The 21,977-nt window shown below is 37.5% G+C and overlaps 1 protein-coding gene across 3 annotated transcripts in view; it reads left to right on the top strand.

Moving 5' to 3' along the window:
- The window catches only part of Ubr3 (Ubr3 ubiquitin ligase), a 63,920-nt gene that overhangs the window by 1,788 nt on the left and 40,155 nt on the right, over positions 1–21,977 (top strand). For all 3 annotated transcript variants that reach the window (XM_073092767.1, XM_073092768.1, XM_073092766.1), the window contains exons 2-7: positions 14,738–14,951; positions 19,593–19,718; positions 20,044–20,179; positions 20,378–20,499; positions 20,892–21,033; positions 21,191–21,599. In XM_073092767.1, the coding sequence (XP_072948868.1) occupies positions 14,738–14,951; positions 19,593–19,718; positions 20,044–20,179; positions 20,378–20,499; positions 20,892–21,033; positions 21,191–21,599 (1,149 nt within the window). The remainder of the gene's footprint in view (positions 1–14,737; positions 14,952–19,592; positions 19,719–20,043; positions 20,180–20,377; positions 20,500–20,891; positions 21,034–21,190; positions 21,600–21,977) is intronic.

The following is a 21,977-nucleotide window of genomic DNA, read 5'->3' as shown; positions in this document are numbered from 1 at the left end:
AAAATGCTGTTATAAAGTTATGCTATCAAGTGAATTATTTTGTTCATATATGATCTATACTAACATTATAAAGAGGTTAAGTTTGTAAATTGTTTGTTTTTAAGGGCTAATAGATATACTGAATTGATCATGAAAATTCTTTCTCAATCAGAAAGCTACACTATTATAGCCTATAGCACGGCTATATTTTATTATGATTGAATAAAAGGTCATCCATCCATCCATCCATCAGCCTTTTGAGGTCCACTGCTGGACATAGGCCTCCCCTAATTGGCGCCACTCCAACCGGTCCCGTGCCCTTTGAATCCAGCGGTTTCCCGCCGTCTTCTTCAGGTCGTCGGTCCACCTGGTCGGGGGGCGGCCTGAACTCCTTTTGCCTCCGCGTGGTCGCCACTCGAGGACCTTTCTTCCCCATCGGTTATCGGTCCTCCGAGCGATGTGGCCGGCCCATTGCCACTTCAGCCTGCTAATTTTGAGAGCTATGTCGGTAAGCTTAGTTCGTCTACGGATTTCATCATTACGAATCATGTCTCGTAGCGAAATACCAAGCATAGCTCTCTCCATAGCACGCTGAGCGACTCTGAGCTTTCGAACGAGGCCTACGGTAAAGGACCACGTTTCGGCGCCGTAGGTCATCACTGGCAACACACATTGCTCGAATAGTTTCGACTTCAGGCACTGAGGAATTTTGGACGAGAAGATGCTCCGTAATTTCCCGAACGCAGCCCAGCCGAGTTGGATTCTTCGAGTGACCTCCCTCTCAAAGTTGGACTTACCCATCCGGATCGTTTGTCCCAGGTAATTGTACTCGTCGACAACTTCGAGAGGAGTGCCATCAACAACTACCGGTACGGGTGTGACATGGACATTGGACATGATTTTCGTCTTGTCCATGTTCATCTTAAGACCCACCCGTTGTGAGGCACTGTTGAGGTCTCCTAGCATTTTACTGAGGTCCCTCAGCGAGTCTGCCAAGATGACTATATCATCGGCAAATCGAAGGTGTGTGAGGTGTTCACCATTGATGTTAACGCCAAGACCTTTCCACTCCATCAGCTTGAACACATCTTCCAACGCAGCGGTGAACAGCTTCGGCGATACGACGTCGCCTTGTCTGACTCCCCGCTGCAATTGGATAGGGTTCGTCCTCTGGTCGTGTACTCGGACTGACATGGTGGCGGCTTTGTATACACACTTCAACACCTCGATGTACCTATAGTCGATCTGGCATCGCTGAAGGGACTCCAGCACCGCCCAGGTCTCGATAGAATCGAAGGCTTTCTCATAGTCCACATAGGCAACACATAGCGGCAGATTATACTCCTCGGTCTTCTGTATAATCTGCCGGAGCGTGTGTATGTGGTCCATGGTGCTGTAGCCTTTTCGGAATCCGGCTTGTTCGGGAGGCTGAAAGTCGTCAAGCCTGCGTGCAATACGGTTAGTGAGGACCCTCGAAAAGAGCTTATAAACATGGCTCAGAAGCGCAATGGGCCTGTAGTTCTTCAGTAGGGTTTAAGTAAGGGTTAAGGGTTCAGTAGGGTGAATAAAAGGTCAGAGAAAAATAATGCCATATGTATATAAAGTCAGTGGAAATTTGGCAAAATATGATGCATTATCAGTGTGCGCTGACTAAACAGTTCAGTATAAACTAACATAATTTTTGGACTCTTTTTTTCATAATCAAACACTAACAAATCAATTGAAATGCTTTTCGCAAAAGGTCTTAATATCCCATTAGTTTTGTAACCACAGTAATGGAGTCTGTTCCAGGCTCAGTTGCATAATATACTGGACCAATGACTAATACTGACTAATTATTCATCAGGAAGCATATTTGTCTTAAATTTTGAGCCATCCAAAGATGTTTTCAAAGCCTAGCTTCAGCTTCCCAGAAGGACCTGAGTGCTAAAGCTTATTATAATGTAAATCAGTACTTAAATGATAAATCCACTTGGTATGACAACTCCAACATCAATAATTAATTATATGTACCACTATGTAAAATTGTATATTTTTTTACTCTTTAAAAGATGCAAATTTGCACACACTTGGAGTTTCTCACACTGCTTCTTCTCCATAGCGAAACACCTCCGGAGCGGTGGTAGTTTGTTGACTTTCAAAAAGTATTCTATATGAATCAATTTTGAATAAATGAGATTTGAATTTGCCTGAATGAAACTTAGTTCACTGACATTTAAATATTACTGTCATCCATTAGTTTATGTTAGCAGGTGTAGTAAGTTAGTACAAATATAGAAGTTATTGTATAGTAGACTATTATAAAATATTAAACATTAAAAAGCAATTATAACACAACCGCATCATAAATTATAAACCTCAATGTTATTTGTTAGTTAACACAGTCATTTATTAAGGATGTGTTAATGTATTTTCTGGTGTAAAAACTGGTGACTTTGATGTTGGAAGGTTTAAGTAATAACTATTTTAGTATTACACTGCAAAACAGGATCCAGAAAATGTTTAGTTTCATATATTATTTCAGACATGCTTTTTTGTCTTAATTTGTAATAGCTAGTCAATCTATAATGACACATTAAAAAAAATTGGAAATCCGATCCAATATTGGCTTTAGAGCTAGTAGAGTGAAGATTCCGAAACAACCTTTGAACTCATTGAAGCAAACCTAAAACCAATATGGCATCACCCCTAAAATTTTTTTGCTTAATGATATAATTGAAGCTGCATGTAGTATTGATGTTATAGTCAAAGTCGGATACACAGTCTCTTCGCGGAAGGACTGGTTTATCCTAGGTTTGGCCAAAGCCATCAGGCAATCCCCGAAATACATTTCAATTTCGCCCTTTGCCTGAAGTATTTTTAGTCAAACCCAGGAGCTCCTAACTTTTCAGTCAAACGTCGAAAGTAAATTATTCTGTTTCGGTTTTGGCCTAGTCAATCCTAGAAGCGACTGCAAAATTCGGTCAAACGTTGATCTGAACATGTTTAAACAGGTTCATAATGTCTCTCGCGGTGTTCCGATCGATTGTTTTGTCATTTCATGTTCGTTCATTGCGCGTGCGGGCGTGTAATTGTGTAAAATTGAAGATGAGTGAGGTTAGGTTAGGTTAGGTTTTTTTAAATTATTAAAACAATAAACATCAAAATTTTAAAAGTGTTATTTTTTTATACCTAATCTTACAAACTAACCTCCTACGTATATTCCAAAGCATTTATTTATTTATTTTATACTTTATTGCACATCGTACAAAAGGTGGGCCTAATGCCACACGGCATTCTCTCAAAGCATCTCAAATATAAAAGTGAAAATCACGTAAGCTGACCAATCAGGTGTCGGAACTGGCAGAGTTAAGCGGTTCTTAAGACTTGAAAGCTGCTTAAATGATAAAATGCTTCCAAATATACGAAGATAAGACACTTCATACCTATATCGGAGTTTGACTCGTCAAACCCCGATTTAATAAAATTGTGTTTTGACGTTTGCCTGACCAAATTAGTCTCTCCCAGGTTTGACGAAAATTGTTTAGTCAAAGGCCGAAAATTTACATTTGTTTGGGCTTTGACTAAGCCATTCAGTCTGACCTGAGGATTGACCAGTCCAACCTAGGAGCGCCGGAGCTTCGGAGTTTGCCTATAACATTGATATTATTCTACTTCAATTAAATTTCTATATCATATTGTATTACTTCAAATGATGACATTACAATGACACAAGTCACGAACAAGCTATAAAACAAATATAAGAATGGAAAACAATATCATGCTCAGAAGTGCCTCTAATATATATTAGTATATGGAAAATAATGTTATCTGCAATGAGCTCTGTCGCATTGTTTGTTTGTTTATAGACATCCGCCATCTTGGCCATTTTCGTATCGCCAATGTCGCGAGCCAGATGCACGGCGACCTTGTGGTGATTCATCATGTGCACTAGTGGTAGCATAGGGTTTGACTTGGTATTGAATCCAATACCTTCTGCTTTTATTTTTAATTAAATACATGATTATTGTAAAGTAATCCTTTATTAACGCCGGATGAATTAAATATTCCCATTTTCGTCTTGGGGAACTTAAATTCAAAAGAACTCTAGGAATGTTTAAAGACTTTAGGGAAAGGGAAGACATTTTCACTCCTAGATCTTGGTTATCCATCAGTTCTTAATTTTCAGATATAGAGATAGAGTTTGATGCATGTGTTAGTAATGACACGCCTGTAGTGGTGCATTGGTGACATAAATAAATTCGCCTGGATCTCGCCTATTCGACATTTATTCTTAAAGCCTTAAGCATATTCTCATGTCTCAACCCACATCCCCAGTGAGGTTGATGTTTATGTGGAATAAGGACATTAATCTAAATTTAGATTAGACATTGGCTTCTGTTTTTCCATTGCAACACAAAAACTTTGTGTGATGGTGCTGTGAAGTAATTGTTTATTAATTGACCAGGTCGACTTCCACACGGACACTTCTATTTTGTTTATTTGTATAAACTAGCAAACGTAATGGCCTAATTAAATACGAATAATATTGATTAAAGCGCACAAAAAACATTAAACATTGTAACAACTACAGAGTTGCAAGTCTGGGTCAAGAGTAGCCGGGTCGCGTGAAGGCTAGGTACTGACCGTTTACGCCCCACAGCCATTTTTAGTTCAACCCGTCACTGCTACGCGAAAATAAGTTTAGTTTTCACGACTTACGACACATTTTGTCACGCTTTGTGTCACAACTTCGTGTTCCTGATGATAATAAAATTATAGTTCACGATAAATGGCAATTCCCTCGTAGGCAGTGTCTTTGAGATGTCCTATGATCGTGGCATTCATTTGTTTCAGAAACAAAGGTATGAATCTATAAATAAAGGATTTATATCTGTTTACATAAGCTACTCTTTTCTAATGACGTGATTCGTCTTTAATTAACGTTGTTCTTATATGTATTATTTCGGCTGAAATAGCCGTTTCACTAAAAGAAAACAATTGCATAGATGCTCTCGATTTTGGTGGACTGAAATGAATAAAAAGAAAAGAGATAAAAGATTTGTAATCTACCTAATGAAGTTACCACTTCAGCTCATGGACATAATATTTAACATCAGGTGGACCTGATATCAATCACTGTGCGGAGTAGTTTATACGTAGCTTTGCCACGTCATGATTTTACTAACTAGCAGTAAACAACATCGGGAACATTGGTTTGAACCGCCGTTAAAATATAAGCTAGATTTGTCGCAAATGCCTCCCAATTCCAGAGATTACATGAAGATGCGACACTTAAGCGCACTGACTACTGCACTGCGGCAAAAATATTATGAAAGAGTAGAATATTAAAGTAGTACTCTTTAGGGATTTTTATACTATACATATTGTTGAACAGGAGTAATTAAAATAACTAGTATTTTTTGTATAAAATAAAAGTAGGAAACGAGCGTACATTTTCGGAGGCCATTTGATGGTAAGTTGAAGTAAGTTGTCCATGCCGTCTGACGAGACAATCATCTTCGTCCTCAGAAGTGGTCACTCACCTTTGATCGCTTTTGGGTAAAACCCATATACTATATGGAGCCAGTTACATCGCGGGTGAAACCATTTATCTTCAGGTGAACTGCAAGCTCATTTGTTACTTCAAGCTTATAAAAAAGTGGTCAGCTAACTGCACTACCGATCATAGTCTACTAACTCAGTAACTAACCTCAAGTAAGATTGGAGTGCTACCTGAGGTGGATAATAAATATGTATGTTGCTCATTCAAACCCTTGGATGAATTTGAACTTTGTGAAAATGTTTTTGCCTTACCACTTAGCACTCCTGCTACAAGGCCGATTAGCATTTTAATTAGTTGCAGTGCCTATACCTGCAGCTGAGGCATATTGCGCAGTTAATATTAACAAACAGAATGAATCATCCATCGAAGTCACGAGTTCTCTAATTAATCCAATAAAGATTGACGCACATTTTTAAATAGGTACATAATCCAGAAAGTAATCGTATTTCAATTTAATTTACATACTATAGACACTGTTTTTTAGTGGTCAACTGTTAGCGGTCAACAATGGTTAGCGGTCAACTATTTGAGATAGTTTAATATGTATTTATTTATATGCTTTTGAATTTGAACGCGCTTCATGCATAATAATTCACAATCCACAATATGACTTCATATGGATTGGATCATTTTCGTTTAACTATGTCCAATTATAGTATTTCTAACATAAGCATGTGATATAATAGGAAGTTTTGAAGAAGCTCGCGGCTAGCTCGACCGCAAAATTGGCCAAAACTACGCAAAGCGACCCGTGATGCAGAGCGGTCACCACGCTTTTCCGACATAAAAGATCATTAGATTATAAAATATTTTTAGGTTCAGTCCTTGGCTTGGCAGATATAACTGACTTATTTAGGTTTGCCTGTGTGTGTGTGTGGGTATACACGCTCACACACACACACACAATGGTACAGCAATGATACTGTGAATCGTAGTGTGAAAGTAGAAGTAGAAATGTCATTAAAGACATAATTCGCTGCAACACAAATTAACTACCAAGTAAGTCCAATCGAATTGATCTCATTTAACACGTACATATATGTGTTACAAATATGCGGAGGGCGTTACATGTCCGTTTTTTGCCACCTGTCTCATGCCACCTCGCCCTTACGCCGCTTGACCCACATGCCATCATTCGATGCGTCCAATTTGATCATTTGTTCTACCTTCCGTGTATGTGTGCGGTGCATGTTCGCCATATTGGGAACAATAGTTGAAACATTACGTTCGTGGACGCCGGTGACCGCGTTACATTAAGTACTGCATTATGGTTGGCTATTTCAAAATTAGGTGTCTACTAGATAGTAGACATCTAATAAGATATAAATATACATATGCGAAAATAAATAAAATTAACGTTTCTGAACTGTTTTTATTAACTGTAAGTTAAAGTTCACAGTAGAAGGTACACAAAAAATGAAATTCAAGTTATAAAGCGGTCGAAATCGCAGAGCACAGCTCGTAGTTTTAAAATAAGTTGAATTATGCAAACTAAAGTGTTACATTAGTCTATGTAAAATTGTACCTATATATAACAAAAGAAGTCTTCTATTCAATAATATTTTTCAAAGGTTTTATTTCATGTTGCAATAATAATTTTTAAAATTATCTATCAAACAATCAAATCTATGTTTTTATCTTGATGTTATTTAGATAAAAGCACAATTTTTATCAATCTTAATTAGTAGATTTTTTCAATTGATAATCGCCGTATCACCCAATTACAGGTTTTCGAACAAAGATATCTCTAAAGGATATACATGATTTTTCCACATACCTAATAGCCAAAACTACATACCTAATTTATTATGTGTTATTAATTTGTATATCGTGTAAGAAACTGGGCAATATATAGAAACGTTACGTAATTGAAATACATGCTCAACTATTATATTATAAAAAATATTAGTAATTATAATAATCATATTTGTTGTTGGGCTAAGATTGTAAAGAGCCATATATTCAATATTGTCATTTATAACATTGTTTTATTTTGAAAACCCTTTCCTAAGTCAATCAGCAGTATTCTTCGTTATATGAAACAACAATTCAATGGACTTCAAGACGAATCATCTTTATTTCGACATTCTGTAAATAGATAGGTAATGACGTGATGAAACCGCTCTTGCATCCTTATTAGGTGGGGTTTTCTAAGTATTGTTTAGAAAGCATGCCATGATATCACCTTTTCTTTACACTAAGTTGGTATTAGAACTTTAAACTATGTTAGTTGCGTCAAACAAAATTAACATTATATGTCTGGGACAATGAGTTAAAGTCTTCAATCAACAATGATCGAAGGTTAATATAGTTAATATGTCACTGATCACATCCCAGTCTAATCAGGAGTGTTTTCGTTTTTAAAGATATACTGTTGAATATAAATCGCGTCCAGGATAAAATCATTGTTTTCGACACGAATTAATTTAACAGTAATTCGGTATCACAACAATGGTGACCCAAGTGGCGAAACGGTCACCATGCTGATCTGACACGCAGAAAGTTCCGGATTCAATCCGGCTTTTTCGCCTTTGTGTTGTCTGCTGTGTTGAAAAATCTAAGTACGCGCTATTTTACCGAGTAGCACCATATTCCATTAAAATCCATTGTGTTCCAAAAACAAAGCTCTGTATAAATGATTGAGGTAGTTTAGAACAGTGTCATTTGTTAGTAAGGATCATTTAGCGGGGTCGGGTTGGTCGCCGTTGCCCGCCGCCCGCCGCCCCGACCGGTTCTAGGATCGGGCCCGCGCCGGACCGGCCGTCGTCTCTTTTATTTATTTCGTGTCAATCGACACCATCGACACGCTCTTGAGATTTTTATCTATTGTGTAATGTCACGTTTTATGGAATGTTTATATAAATTATATAGATTTTTTATTCATTCTTTGTATGGTCGGTAATACTAGTTTTTATGTTACACATAAGGTTCTCAGAACGTTGTATACAATAGTAGCACCGTAATAGGATTTCCCGTAGAATGGGCAGCCCAGATACAAACAAAATACTTAAAGGTTTAGGTCTATATTACAAAAAAATGTAAATTCAACATTTATCTGCCTGCTCAACTAAGGAAAACTTCAAGCTAGAATACCATTATTGTCCCACTGCCGGGCACGAGTCTCCTCTCAGAATGAGAAGCATTAGGCCATAGTCCATCACGCTGTGCTAGTTAGAAGCAAGAATTCACTTGACCGTATTTCTCGAAGGCGTATTGTTTCGGATCATATTCATATATTCAATTTACTTTCTTCATATAAATATGCTACATATCGTTTCTACATATTATTTTGGAACATATTCATATTTTATATTCTACATATAGGTATGTTTTATATTGTCGTAATTAAACTGCGCAGATTTCAATTTTATAACCACACTCGATTAGTCTCCCATTTGTGTCCAATTTATTGGTCCTATAGTTGTATTAACGCCCGATTTTAGTAATAAATCAATGTAATATTTTGCATCTTTGGTAGGCAGAACATTTGATAGATTGTTTATTAATAACGGGCATTAGTCTGTTCTACACTAGCTATGGACAATATTAATCTGCTATCGCTTACATATAAAGGAGGTACATCTATGTCAATGAACTTGATTCTTATACCATAATCAGATGTATGACTAGTTTAATATCAAAGAGTATACAAAAGTCACAAATGCAAGTAAATAATGGTTCAGTGTAATTAGACCAACCCCTTGCATATATACTTTCGTATTAAATAATCAATTAATCTTTATGTGCTTCCACATCCATCATGTCAGCTGTCGTAATTAACGCCACCTGCAGACACCATGATCAATTGAAACCATCACCAGCACGTCTTATTTTGCACGGCATAAAAATATGAAACCCAATGAAATTAATCATCAGCCACCCGCGAAGCGTTTCTTACCATCATGAATGACAACCAGTTCGCGTGAAGTCTGCTCCATCTCCTTAACAAGTGCGTTGACTCCGGCGCGTTTCGACCGCGGCGCTTCACCGGCCGGCCGGCCGTCGACCCCTCCAACAGCTGATCCGCAGACACGTGCCCTCTCCCCCACGGACTTAGGGAACTAGTTCCGAGAATAAACAGCCCTCTTTTTGCCCGCTTGAGTAATTGGCTCAGTCTTTATCGCGGGCGATTATTGTGATGAGTATGGGTTAAGCGATGCAATACTCCTTTTTAACATCTCTCCCATAAAAGACTGGTTTACTCGCGGGATTGAAGTGAATATAGATTGATATTGCGATAGTACTTTTTAGCTACTTAATTAACGAGCACTCTGGTATGTTATTAGCATATTACGCATAGTACTCATGATAGTAGTTTACTCGGCGGAGACTGCGATTACCTACCCGATACCTATGCCGACAGCATTGCTATGGATGAAACGCTTATAATATAATAATAAATTATGTACTGTGTATTTGTTAATTAATTAATTGTAATTTACTTATGATTTGGAGTTTAAGGTGTGATGTCAATCGTATTTGATTGAACATATAAATTTAAACAAGTGTGACAATGCCCAATTTATATAATAGTATCTAGAGCACTAACAGGACGAATCATTAGATACCATCTACAAGTTTAAAGTATCTAATTCCCATAACTGTGGTTATCACAGCAGCCAAGTGACTCGTGTGCACGAAGTAAAGGAAAGTGCAAATGACAGAGCTCTTGTTATTGCATAAAAATGTATCGAGGGGCAATAACCACAGCGCTGAGCGCTACGGCCCCGTCGGAGCCCGTGCGCACGCGACACTTGCTAGGGTTGCTGCACTGAAGTTTTTGTGTTCTATCATATTATACGGTATATAAAAACAGTCATATCCCGAATTAAGCATACCTATTTAAATGGAAAGTCATTAAAATCACCGCAATCAGAAATGAAAGGCAAGCGTCCCACATTTTTCTGCGATTACAGAATGCGATGCTCAGAATTAGGTCAAATGCATCGTCACATCATCTTCAAAATACCTCAAAGCTTTAGCTAAAATATCTCTAACAATTTATAATAAAACTTTTTTAACTATTTCAATTAAACAGCTGTTAGTGCCAGCCCTAGACATAAATCATCACTAACTTTGCAACTCAGCGTTAATTGCCTTATTGATTTGATTAATTGGCTCCGGATTGGTTTTTATTTCCTGGATCGCAGAAACTCTTAATTGTTCTGCAATTATTGTGTAAACCTATAGATTGAAGAAAGAACATGCTTTTCAAATTTGACAAAGCAAAAAAGTAATCTTGGTTTTATATAGCTTTAGTTAAAAGGTCTGACTTAAGTTACAGTACCTGCGTATTATATTACACAAAATTATGGAGGAAAAGGTTCACATTAATATGTTTCCCGTTTGAAGTAATCAAGTATCATGGCAACCTTAGGAACAGTCTGTTGCTTTAATGGGAATATAATTATATGCCATATACAACTTTAAACCCATAAGGATAATGTTACGTTATGTGAACGCATCATGTGTCATTTCTTTAATGATAGCTTATCGTAGTCTTGAAGATATCCAGTTAGGCAATGTATACTGAAAGGCTTTGTGAACTATGGCGAAACATTCTGCACACGGTAAAACCCACGTATTCATTTATTAAAAAAATATATCTTATCTTTTATTTAGTGACAGTCATACCTTACATACATTATTTCTTTGGACTACGGCACCTTTTCTATTCTAATAACATTTTATATGGCTACTTTCTTCATCTATCATCCTGATCTAATTACCCTTGACGTTATTATAAAATTTGTAAATAACGCAAGGCCATAATGAGTAATGAGGGAATGTAGTCTTTTGAAATTGAGCCAAAAACGCGCCTAATATTAGACAGGTACGAAAGTTGTTTGTAATTTATAACCGCTTTATATCACGCCACTAGTTAAATCATTAAGTACGTTGTACGCCAAAAAATAAAATTGTTTTTTTTTCTTTGAAATTCTAGAGCTGCACGTGATTCGAATAATAATTAATAATCGATATATCCAATGTTTTGCCTACAAACGTCCAATATTAGACAATTACTTCATACTAGAAATTGTGTAATTTCAATGTTTGGTACGCAACATTTTTAAGGAAAGAATATTAATAACACAGTTTACGTAAAGCGGCATTTTAACTTTGCTGTGCTCTGGTTTCACGTGCGCGGAAAGCACCTTACTAGCATGAGATGTCAGAAGTTAGTCAACATCAATCATCATTAGACACGAAGTTCAAGTACGACTCCGGTTCTAGTTCCAGATAGTAGCTGAAGTTCATGGAAGGGTTTTATCATCAGATAGTTACCGACAGAGATGTCATTTTTTAATTTTATAATTGAGTAATACAAGTAGAATACATAAATGTGTTACAATATTTTAAGAATAAACAATAGAAAATGAAGTATTTTGAGTGTATTACTAAATAATTTAAAATAACAAATTCAAAATAAACTAAGTAAATATAATGCAATTGAAGAATTCAACAAAGAGCAACAAGGAAGTTAAAGTCGAGTTAATGTTACTGTGGAATAGATAAAGTTAATTAGAATGACTGACTCAAACAACTCGTGATTTATGATGACCAGCGCTCACGATGCTTGGTCACTTGGCGCATTGAGCATTGAGCTGGCGATATAGCGGAGTGGCAAACGCTTCCAAGCGTACAACGTGAACGTGAACGTTTGTCAAAAGTGACAGTTTATCATGGTTTTGATCAAATAGAAAGTTATGTATGGTCATCGATCTCTTTGTCCGTGACATTTCCTTCAATTATACGTTATCAAACAATAGTTAGTTCATTTTAAGAAATAGCATTTTTCTGCTATTTTATGTGATTGTGTTAAGGAAATCAGTGTGTAGCTCATCGGATGTCACTGCCGCCTGTAGAAATCTTTGATCAACCACAAAATGATTAACGAGGTTGGCCACAAATGCGTAATTCCCTTAAGGATTGTTCGTATTCTTCTTATAAATCCTTCTGTTCTGATTTAAGAATGTGGTAAATAGCCTTCAAACCAGAACACAAGAGCGCTTAACATAGCTGTTATAAAACAGAAAAGATGTACTCAGAAAACTTCGAATTATAGCGTTAAATATAGTATAAATATGTTCAGACGTGTGTCGCTGGTCGCCAGTCAGTCAGACGTCTCCTAGACTAGCTAGTAAATACACCCAATTAAGTAATATAAAGCTAACGAGCTGAAGCGGTGTATCGAGTCACGTTTCAATTATGTTGGATCTTTATTGATGTATAGTACTTGAACAGTAACCAACATTCAAGTTGCTTGTAAAGTTGATGGTTCAGAAATGATTGGTATCTCAATTTGTAGGTCGTACTCAGAACCGGTAGTAGATGAAGATAACAGATATCTGCTGACAGTTTTCCCCGCGAACAAGGCTGTCCCCGTAGGCCTAAACGAAATGAATACATTGCACTTCCTTTGAATTTATTTACAACTTAGGTAATTAAAATAATTACATCATTACATATGTTAGGTTATCATAACCTTGCTCCGTAGTAAATACCTATTTGAACTAGAACTCAAATATGAAACCAATCAGATATCGAGAAATTCAAAAACCGTTTTTGGCTTCATTACCATAACATAATTTTCTTCGAGCGCCACAATTTTATAAATTTATTGGTAGTAATGATTAGTTCTTAGTCGATATTTATTTATGAGTGTTTGCATTCGGATGTCAGGCTACTTCAAACTAGTTTGTCAGAATAACAAAAGTAGGTTTGGGGTCAATAAACTTAGTATTCACCAGATTTACATGTCTACCTGTATCTAACATATTGAAACCTCGGATGGCATTATTCCACTTGATCAAACAACGTGTTTGCATAAATAATAATCTTATTCTAATTAATTTCATTTTGATGTGGTTTTCCTTGTTAGTGGGCATGAAGTTGATCATGTGGTCACTACCGTCCATGGACATTTGGTATCGATGCCAAATACGATTGGAGTCCTATCTGAGGTTGCCGATATGTCGATACCCCCAGAGGTCAAGTTGGAACGCATTACAACACCCTTGACGTGACGCTAGAGCAAGTAGAATTATAAAATGAACTATCAAACGAACCGAAATGAACTATCTCAGTGTCGGAATATAATGAGAAGACCATTTAATTATGTTCGATGACTGCGCAGTTTCGGCCACGATTTAGTGTGTGCGACTACCGACTCGAACGATTTATCGTATTATTATCTTGCCGACACGAAATCATTCATTGCTGTAGGGCAAACATACGATGGGATGATTGCATAGATAGGAACATTTTGATGAATATGTGGATGACCCACGCCATGCATTACAGATAGTTAATAGGATCAAATCTTATTTTGCAGAAATACATTCTGTAAAGTCTATTCAAAAAAGAGCAATAAGGTTAATATACAGGGTGAATTTTTCAAACAGGCCTTCAGGGCTAAATCCGAAACTATAAGGATTAGCGAAAAATGCTGAAAGGAGTTACGAGGCCGATTTTGATAAAAACCAAAACTGCGTCATTCGTTTTTTAAAATATCTTTTTCCTTGGCCGGGAATCGAACGCGTTCATTTTGAAAAAAAAATACACCCTCTATATTATTCCACCACCTGATAGTGTCGCTTATAAGGATCAAATTCTGGGAAGTAATGTTATGTAACAAATTAAAGGAAAATTTTGAAGAAAATACATATTTTTCCATACATTGCCATACTAATCTGACTGATTATTTGACTGACAAAACGGTGTGGTCTGAATTAGCTCCAGCTCCACATGTATCATTACGTTAAGTTGACATGGTCAAAAACATTTTTTTTTAAAGATGTGTGTTATGGAGTTTCTTTCGCCGCTTCTTCTCCATAACGAAACACCTTGTGAAGTGGTGGTAGTTGTATTGACATTCAAAAAGTGCTCTGTAAAGAACCTATTTTGAATAAAAAAAATTGATTTGATTTGATTTGATTAGGACATAGCTACTTTGCAACAATCCAAATCCCAAATTAATGAAATAATTTCTAGATAACATGGAACATATTATGTTGGAGTGCACGGCTTAGTAATATACCCCCTCGCAAAAGATGGTGGCGGATCGTTGCGTAACGGAGACGTTTTCTTCTATTCTTATATTAGACTTTTTCAATAAATGATTCTTTCATCTAAGTGCCTATTAGTCCTTGCAGTACATTAAATAGGGATTTTGGAAATTTTACATTAATATAGTTTCTTTCGATGTTACAGTACGGAGCTACGACAAGCACGACAAATGTGGGCTGGTGTGGATCCCGCGGGTGGTCGCGTACCGATGTCGCACGTGCGGCATATCGCCGTGCATGTCCATCTGCCGCGAGTGCTTCTACCGCGGCGACCACTCCACGCACGACTTCAACATGTTCCTGTCGCAGGCGGGCGGCGCTTGCGACTGCGGGGACAACTCCGTCATGAAGGAGGATGGGTAAGTTGACCGTTGTGTTGGTTAAGTTGAGAGGTTACAATGTTTGGCGGCATATATGAAACATTGTTTGATGATTGGTTACCAACATGTCAGTGCGTGCTTGTTTCTTTGTTCAATGTGCCAAGGTCATAAACACATGTTGCGTGTTCGCCCTTCGCCTACAGCCACCGACAATAGCTAACTGCGCATAATATGGTATATGTAATTCAAGATTTAAGATATTCATCTTAACGATCGCATGACAATGATGACAACCGTGGTTAAAGTATCGAAACTGAATCATAACAGGTTTAATTTTTTTTGATCAAAGCAACAATAATACGTTTCCGCGTCAAGATATTTTCCACCTCTTGGCGAGCGGAGGTCGATATAGACATTTATGGTGGTTTCGAGGCGATAAAATCGCGAGCTCGTGAGCTAGCGTATGTAACGGGGGCGAGCGTGACGTCACGCGCTGACACAGTCGAGCAGGAAGGTGAGCCTACGCTCCGGCTATTTGGGGCGATTCACTGTCAGGGCAACAATTTATTGTATGGCTTTGCTGGTAAATCGGCTGTTTGTATTATTATAAATTTAGTGTCAGATGTTAATCTTGTCGTATGAGTATCTAATATTTTAAAGTCATATAGAGATCCCATTTGAACCACTTACCCTTTGGCGTGTGCCTTTCTTTTCGAGAAGGAACCTTCACAAGGTGCCGTGGGACCGACACAGAGTTATGTGGGAATCTTATCGCACTAAAACCCCCCCGATGGCCGTCCTCGGCTCTGCGTAAAGGACTCCGGGATCTCCAAAGGAACGCAACCGGAGACGGCGCGCTGCCCCGTCGGGCTCCGCCCAGGTGAGCATGACGCTCGCCATATCGTCTGATGTACACGTTGGTATGTGACCACACATACCGCCGTCCTTCCCGGGGTCGCTGGCCGGGCGTTCCGAGCTCCCACTCTTGCCACCCGCAACCCCGGAAGCCCCCTTTTAGACGCCTCTTACGACAGGCAGGGGAAACCGTAGCCCTATTCTGGTCCCGGAATTACAGTGACATACTCCTTGGCGGGTGCCTACCAAATATACCTACGAAAACTCAGTACTTTCCAAAACGCTTTGTGAGTATCAGGATACTGGTAATGAAGTATAGGAATAATCACATCTGTTCAATCACGAATAAACCTTTAAATTTGTCTAAAATAGGAAAATTGAGAATAGTTACTTTCTCGTGAAAGTAAATGTGATCGTTGGCAAGTGGCAATCTTGCACGACTCTACTACAAAATGGCTTAGATATCATCGATGTTAAAAGCTTAAACTCGGACCTAATGTCTGTTGTTTAAATAATGTATTACAATCTTGAGTTGAACGTCTTCGGCTTGATTCAACTGCAGCTTTTACTCGTGGTCGCTAAGAATAAAATATTTTAATTAGGATTATTCTGCGAATAATATTATTGTTATTATGCTACCGTCAGGATATATAAAACAAGCAGTCTTAGTGGATAAGCGACGTTTTATTGTAATTCTAAGGATTGTGCAGATTGTGGTCAGAATGAATCACATTAATGTTTTAACCATACGAGATATTGATCAAAACATTCTGACGACGTGCAATAACTATGCCTTGCCTTTGTGACTCACCTGGCACATTATTTTATTACCCTTAAACGTAAATACTAACTTGTCTTTGTGATAAACTTCGGGATTTCATGACTCGTCACAATTCTGCACGGTTCGCATTGTCTGGGATTTTGTAAATATCAAAATCACATGCAATTTTAAACTAGATTTCTGTACTAGCTGGTAGCAGGTTACTGATACGTGTCGCAACTATCTTTGTTTATCTCAAGAGCAGTTAAGGTAATTCTAATGTCATTAAGTTAAGATTAAAAGGACTTCGCAACAATCCACTACAAATATGTATGATGGTATATATTTTAAACCATGCAGATGTACCACCCTCCCTCCCTCAAAGGATGCGTGCAGATGCAAAAATTAAAAATATACACCACCACATGGTTTGGTACATACTGCATGGTTTAAAATATATACCATCATACATATTTGTAGCGGATTGTTGCGAAGTAGTTTTAATCTTAACTTAATAGCATGGATTACCGCAAAGTAACGCCTGATACATTTAATTCTAATGTCGACCATGTGTTATATAGAATACAAAAAAAAATAGTTAAAAAAAACTAAAAAAAACACGCTTTTGTTGCAAATGGAACTAAAAACTAAGAAAATATTTTTAATGACAAATGAAAAGCGTGTTAAAACTCGAAAAAGAGTATTTATTACACGTTCAAGTACAAGTCTGTTTTCAGCAAATTGTCATTTATCCAATACGACCGACACCATCAGTCATCAAACTATTATTGTTGAGCACAAATCTGAGGTCTAGGTCGTCACCGTGCCAGTCAAGTGCGAATTGGTAGAGTTCATGCACTTCACGATTTACTCGTATTTTAAAAATCTCTTAGGCGAGTTAGTTTTCTCACGATGTTTTCCTTCACCGTTATGGCAACAAAAGATGTAAACAGTCACAAATGTTTGTAATTAATCAAAACGTTTGTTCTATCAGAACTAATATGCCATTGTTATGTGTGTCCTAGGATGATAAATACTAAACCAACTTATATATCTAAGCGTAGAACAAAAGGCCAAGTAAAGAGCTCGCGGTTACGGCCTGCGTCATTACAACCCACGCGTCGTATGGTGACGTATATTGGTTGTTGTACAAGGGTAGAGTTTGATGGGGTTGATAGTACTGGTGCGACGATTTGAGCAACTGAGCCTCCCTGATTAGTTGCTGTACATGAAACCTGATAATTTAAATTTGTGTATGAACTGTCGCCAATATTCATGTCATGTTTATATTACGGGGTTTTGTTGAAGAAACGTTAGACCTTAACGAACTTTAAACGAAAAGCGTTTTATAAAACTATAAGCCAGAGCTGAAGTCAGCTGCCGCGAGCCGCGTAGGCTCAGCCTAAACAAATTACATAACAGTCGTAAACCTATTGTTATCGTGTGTCAACCAAAACAATGCGTGTCCGTTAGCTGTCCGTCTTTGAACTTGGTCCGGCGACCTCGGAGACGAGGTCCCGACCTTGAACGTTTTCGCGAGAATAATTCGACCGTCACATTGAAATCAAATGTTAAGGCCATTAGGATGTTGCTAGGCGTACAAATAGATAATCTTAATTTAGAATTGAAAAATGAGTTGTGTGAGCCTTTTTGTCAAAATGTAAAGGCCGAATAATCATTTTAGTAATAAGGGTAGTTTACTTTATAAGGTTTTAGTTTACGAAATCCTAAAGCATAAAATCAGTTTGTACTACGCGCTAATTAGATTGAGTAGGATTGGTCAGATTACTGTAATGTATATTTATTCGTAATATATTCTATTTGACTGATGTTAGGCCAGAACATGTACTCGTATGTCTCGTTAAGTTTTTTATTGGTTATTATTTCCGTATCAAAACCTGAACTTTTTATAAAAATATGATACAGGGATAGATTGTAAATTAATGTGATAAATATTCACTAACATAGGTATATTACTTACTTAACTAGGTACCTATTGGTGAATATTCCTCATTCCAAAAAACATCGAATGTATTAAGTTCTTATTGTTTACAATGATATCGTGCAAAATAATAGGTTTTAATTAAAAAAAACAATAAACAATTATGAGATATTAATGTTCCTGTTAACTGACAAAGTTAGATCAAAGATTTAATCGTCCGCCAGACAGTGACAGCTAACATCATTAGTACCTACCGTATAGAGAGAGAGGATGGATTCCTGCCTCCGCGTCCCTTGGCTCGTCTTGAACTTGACTTGACCTTGGCATCTCGCGGCCGCGTGACGTCACCGCCTAGCCATCGCAGCTCGTGCGAGATGAGACAAGCTAATGAGGGGATTTAGGCGATCATTGTGTGGAAGTAGAAAACTAGTCCAGTTTTGTCTCATATTTTATACTTTGTATTCATTAGTCATAGAAAAAGGAAATGTACCGAAATTTTAAGCAATGTTTGATTTACAGACATCTGTTTGATTAACGATCTATCAGATGACATGTGTTCATTGACCCGCATAGTTTGTGATTTCTTACGTTTAAATTATCAAAGAGGAAATAGAGTTCTTAATTGAGATATTTATAATACACGTGCGTATTCACTTAATTAATATCATAATATTATAATGTTATAACGACAATGGATAATGGATATCACGGGGTTATAGCGGATGCATCTTGTTAATGATGATAATAACTTAAGTTATAAAAGAATCAGATTTCTAAAGGGGTCGGCCCATAAATTTATTAACAGTCCCTATCTCTTTGTTCATTTGTTTATTAGAATACGTGTTTATAGCAGTTTTTTTTTTACTTTTCTTATTTCTTTTTTTGCAGCAAAACATAACTGCGATAATTTATAATTAATTCACCACAATATTACAACCCCGTTTATCAAATCGTTTATTGTTATTACTTATGTCCTATCATCATGGCATTCTTCAATTCTTACGACCATTATGATTTGCCAGGCAGATTTAGATTTCTAGCAGGATAAATATCTAACTTGCGAATTGACATGTTAATTGAAGTGATAACAATGATAATGTGTATGTTTGTCCGTGTGTCGCAGGTTCTGCAGCAACCACGGCAACAAGTGTCCGCGGCCGGGCACCGCGCCCGCCGAGCTGATGTGCGTGGCGGAGGCCATGATGCCGCGCCTCATCCTCCGCCTGTTGCAGCACTTTAGGGAGAACGGGTAACTTGATGTTTATTTATTTTTTCGAGTCTGTAAGGCTAGTGAGTCTCTTGCATTTTTTTTACGTTAACCTTCGTATTTTCGTATTTTGTCCTAATAAATTGAAATAAACCAGCTCGTTAATTTCCTCTAAAAATAAAAAAATATCACGTTAGTAGTAAGTAAAGTCTAGTCTAGTAAAGTCAAGCCTTTTTATTTTGCGATGAGATCCGTGCCCAGCCAATAAACAAGGATTGACAATAAAATCTAAACTTAACTGCGTTTAAAATCATAAGTTTTAAACCGTGTTTGAAAACACAGCTAATTTACTTTTTGTATTTCCCAGTTGTGGCACCCCTAACTCGGACGGGTACCGCATCGCGGTGCAGGAGTGCGAGGGCTACGTGCAGATGCTGATGGAGTTCAACAACATGGGCGACCTCATGCGCTCCGCCATGACCAAGGCGCTCATCAACCCTCAGGTGGGATATTTACATTTTCTTTGTTGGAAATGTTTGTAAATTGAATTTGATAAAATAAATGATTTCTTCAGCATTATCGTATAATTTAAACATTAAAAAAATGTTTTTTTCTAGTGAGCATCATTACATTACCAATTTAGTCAGTTTACGTGCTTATTGTAATTTACGATATATTAGCAGTATAAAATTTGTTTACAGATGTATCGTAATTTGGTGGAGCCACCCTTCCCTGACACAGAGTACGGCCACTACATGGGCGAATCCAACAAGATGTACGAGAAGGCGATCGAGTCCTTCCCCGCGCCGGAACCGCCTGACGAGTGAGTATATTGTCTTATCCATAACAATGCCACACTCTGTCCGTCAAGGATGGTAGCAATCTTTAACGATTGAATCACACATATAATTTCTATTTTATAATAAGAGGGCAGTGTTATGTCAATTATAAATAATGAATCTATCTAATGTTTCGTTTACCAATGATTGGGGTTTATAATTTCTATATATTTTCAAATATTTTTAATAAATTTATAAACGTCTGCAATGAACTGTAGATTTTTAGAAACTAGTTTTGAACAATAGTCTCGCTTACTATTTCTTAAAGAAAAAAAACACTACATGGTACACATAGTTATGTATGATGAACTGCCAAAAGAACCCATGTGCACCGTATATTTGCGATTGAATCACTAAAATGTAAACCCATTTTCAGATATCGTCACTTACCGGCCTTAGCTCCGCGCTTGCAACACAACACACTACTTGACGAGTTCATTTTCTGGACGTTCAAATATGAGTTCCCACAAAACGTAGTCTGTTTCTTGCTCAACATGTTACCCGACCAGGACTACAAGGTAATTGCTGTGAAATGTTGATTGTGATATCTTCCGTAATATATCCAGTTTTAAAACAGTTTTCTTTGATTGATATATCGTGAGTCTATATATATGCTGTGACAATATCCACTTAGTAACTTCAACTCATTTTTCATTTATATTTTTCTCTGTGTAGGAACACCTGACCCGTACGTTCGTGATGCACTACGCACGCATCCCGCTCGTGCTCGAGAACTCCGCGGACCCCGACACGCTGTCCAACCGCGTGGTGCACATGTCCGTCCAACTCTTCTCCAACGAGGCTCTCGCCCTGCGATGTGTACAGCAATTGCACCTACTTCACGTCATGGTGCTATCTCTGCGCCTCATGATGGGCAAGATTTTAGTCCAGAATACGCTACACGACCCCGCGAAGAACTGTCACTACGTAATCGACTGCACGAAGAGAGTCATGAAGGAACACTGCTACTGGCCGCTCGTATCTGACTTCAACAACGTGCTATCACATAAGAGCGTCGCCTTGCTGTTCCTGCAAGATGATGCGCTAGTCGACATGTGGTTCGAGTTCCTGTCTATGTTGCAAGGTTAGCACGGTTTAATTTTGAAATATAATGCATTTATGTATGTTTTTAACTATCATACGTTAAAATTTTACCGTATGTTCGTGCCAAATGTAAAGTTTACTATTATTAACACCGCTTTTATTAGCTTGGGTTGTATCTATGTATGTATGTATGTAACGGAATCTTTGAGCTCAATTTTCACCCGTTTCTAGAAGCTTCATAAATATTAAACTTTGCACATATCAACGACTGATGACAATGTAAATATTTGATAACAGTTTTTCATTATCCTTTTAGATTAACTGATTCCCCAATTTATGAGTTACTCACAGACTAAAAAGTGAAAAATAAATTATAGTTCGATCTTTTATCAATGAATATTGATCGATAACTATGTTG

Source organism: Epargyreus clarus, unplaced genomic scaffold (genome assembly GCF_041222505.1).
Source record: "Epargyreus clarus isolate Ecla_fem2 unplaced genomic scaffold, WU_Ecla_fem_2.2 ptg000004l, whole genome shotgun sequence".
Taxonomy (NCBI): domain Eukaryota; kingdom Metazoa; phylum Arthropoda; class Insecta; order Lepidoptera; family Hesperiidae; genus Epargyreus; species Epargyreus clarus.
The sequence above is the reverse complement of the archived record's forward strand: the minus strand, read 5'-3'. Positions and strand labels throughout refer to the sequence as shown.